The sequence below is a fragment of the Nicotiana attenuata genome, chromosome 11 (assembly GCF_001879085.1).
Source record: "Nicotiana attenuata strain UT chromosome 11, NIATTr2, whole genome shotgun sequence".
NCBI classification, from domain to species: Eukaryota; Viridiplantae; Streptophyta; class Magnoliopsida; order Solanales; family Solanaceae; genus Nicotiana; species Nicotiana attenuata.
Genome location: NC_031999.1, coordinates 56,328,793 through 56,332,063, shown reverse-complemented (window position 1 = coordinate 56,332,063; position 3,271 = coordinate 56,328,793). Strand labels below are relative to the sequence as shown.

The following is a 3,271-nucleotide window of genomic DNA, read 5'->3' as shown; positions in this document are numbered from 1 at the left end:
GCTGTCCATGAACTTGTTGGACAGGTTTAAGGATTGTTTTGGTTACTGGTTGTGATTTTGACGTGAGTAATGAAGCATAAGTATGCATTTTAGAGCTGGGATCCGTCTCTCCCACAGCTTGAAGCTGGGGAGAGGCCTGCACGTCCATGGCTGCCCTAGTTCACCATGTCGCAAGAGAGAGAGGAGAGAGGAGAGAGCGTCGGGTTTCGGAGGCGGATTCAGGATTTTTTTATACTAAAAGTTAGTTTCTGTAGCTTTTTTCTTTGATATTTGTTCTTAATTTTCATGTATATGTGATTTAACATCTTCAACTAGTGGACTACTAAGGCATTATCCTTGTCCTCTCTAGGCCGTGGGAAGGAATTCACTTCCAAGAGGGTATAATTATGGAGTTCCTCAGCAGGTTAACCGTGCTGTCTCTTCTTCAATTCATATGTGTTTCAAAATTTTGGAAGGCATTAATCTCTGATTGTTACTTTAAGATGAAGCATCTAAGTCATGCAAAGAATAACCAAAATTCCCAAAAATTTCCATCAGATTAGCAATGGAGAAGAATGGACCCAACAGAAGAAGAATAAGAAGAAAAAATCAGTAAAAATTTGCAAAGGTATCCACTCTTCTTTATTCCACTTGAATACCTGCTACCCTCCACAGTTCTGTGCGCTTAACCATCCACAATTCTATTAAAACTATTTACAGGGAAGAGCGTGTCTGCTAATACTACGGAGCAGGTAAGCTCATGGTGTTACCTACTTGCAATTCAGTTTTTTAATTACACAATTAACATTGAGATACTAGTAACATTTTTCAAGGATATTATGGCTAGCTAACGATGCCAATTCCATATATTCTCTCAAAGGAAAAAAAGACTGCTTTATTGTTGTTTTTTCATTACATTCATCAAAACTCCTCAGAAATCCTTGTCTTAGATGTCCTGAACCCTAGTTTCTACAGGACGTAGTTTAAGGATTCATAAGACTGTCAATTTTCGCTCCCACTTCCCCCTTTCTTGTCCTGGTTTTGAAGGGATCCAACAATTTTGCAGACTTGTTGGTGGAAACTACCTAATTTACATTTACTGCTTCTTAACGATTGCATATGAGTTTCTGAACAATCACTCAAGGAAGTACTTGTCCTTAGAATAAAACAAATCATAGTTATGTATCGAACGTCAAACTACCCTCCCATACCCCATTTATGATGGGACTACCCTCCCCATAGTTGTTGTTGTATCGAACGTCAAACTCCTGCTTCCTTCTACGATGTGGACTAAAGGAGCATGCCCTTAAGGAACCTCATTTTATTTCTTCAAGGACTTTAAATTCTTTTCGTCCTTCGACTAAGTTACAAATGATAGTACTACTTATAAAACACAATCACCAGATTATTCTTTAAAACTCCACAAGTATTCTTTTTTTGGAACAACAGCGGTTCCAAATTGTGTTGTTTTCTCAACCAAATCAAGGTAAATTGTACAGGTTGTGCTTGAAAATTTGATTTGAACTAATTCTCAAAAGTTAGATTTGAACCCTAGTTTCTGTAGCTTTTTTCTTTGATATTTGTTCTTAATTTTCATGTATATGTGATTTAACATCTTCAACTAGTGAACTACTAAGGCATTATCCTTGTCCTCTCTAGGCCGTGGGAATTCACTTCCAAGTGGATATAATTATGGAGATCCTCAGCAGGTTACCCGTGCTGTCTCTTCTTCAATTCAAATGTGTATCAAAATTTTGGAAGGCATTTATCTCTGATTGTTACTTTAAGATGAAGCATCTAAGTCATGCAAAGAATGACCAAAATTCCCAAAAATTTCTTACGAGCCAAATGTGCATGGATAAGGATGATATGTTTAACTTCTATCGTTCTTCTTTATCGTCAGTTCAAGTGGTTGAGGATGAACAAAAACTTGATTGCCCTTCAAGCTGCAAGCCAGTGAATTGCATGTTGTTTTGTTGTTGTGATGGGCTCGTTCTTCTCGCAGTTTGTGATAGACTTGTTGAACACCTTTTACTGTGGAACCCCTCCACAAGAGAATCCATACTACTTCCTCATCCAGAATCTCCATTGATAGATTGTGTTTTCGGAATGGGATATGATGCAACTAGTGATGACTATAAGATCCTTACTGTTAACCTGAATAGAATTCGCCCCGGAATATCCGCTGAAATTCTTGCTCTAAAAAGTGGTTCCTGGAGAAAAAATGGTAAATATCCTACTGGCAGTCATGATGTGTGTGGTTTTATGGACTGTGGTACAGATTCTTTGGCATTTGTACATGGAGCATTTCATTGGCTTGGTTTGTCACTATATTATACTATCCTCTCATTTGATATTTCAAATGAAGTATACGGAGAAATACCGTTGCTAGAGCGAATGTACAACATATTCAACCAGCGTTTCATCGAGCGTGGCGTTTCAGTATTGGGAGGAATGCTATGCTTTTATTCTACATATCATAATTTGGGGCCGGGTACTTTTAATTTATGGGTAATGAAAGACTATGGGATCAAGGAATCTTGGGTTCCATTTCTTAAAATACAAGATACTAATCTTGTTTATTCAGTCAAACCGAAATATATGTTTGTGGATGGTGCAGTGCTATTATGCTGCAAACATACGAGACTAACTGGTTCTGTATATAGGACATCCAGAGAATCATTTAAATTATGGCCTCAATGTTCTCCTACCAAGAAGCAAGGAATGGCTTATACAGAGAGCTTGATCTCTCCGAAATTACTTATTTAATGTTTGCATATGGTATGCTTGAGATGCTTTTTTCTCTTCCAGAAGATCATGTAATAACCTCTTATTAATTATGATAAGTTTATCTATTGCTTGCTAATTTTTGGTTCCTAAATGTATTCACCAAAACTGACTGTCCCATTTGCCTTTTCTAGTTTTTCTTTCAATAGTATCCACCTCTTTTTATTTCACATACATAAAAGGCTTTTTGAATCAAATTCCTTGTTGAATAATTTTCTTGGAAAACATTTTTCTTTATACCAAACACACCCTATATTTACTATGCTTTTGGAATTATAGATTTAAAATATGAGTAATATTTAGTGTCTTTTCAACAACAGGGAGTATTTTCTATTTCAGTTGTGAAGCTCAAATTTATGTGTGATTTAAAAAAAAATTAAATCTTTTAAAAAATAAAGTCCTAAAAATGTTGGATTTTTTTTTGGGAAGGGAGCACAGAAAACTTTGGGGAGGGGTGAGAAAACCAAATATTTTCTAGTCTCTTACTAAATACTAAAAAAATATT

At 36.1% G+C, this 3,271-nt stretch overlaps 1 protein-coding gene across 1 annotated transcript; it reads left to right on the top strand.

Annotated features, from left to right (window-relative positions):
* LOC109234923 (F-box/kelch-repeat protein At3g23880-like) lies at window positions 1,672–2,748 on the top strand. The gene has a single exon (XM_019400963.1). It carries the CDS (start codon window positions 1,672–1,674, stop codon window positions 2,746–2,748), a length of 1,077 nt encoding a protein of 358 aa, XP_019256508.1.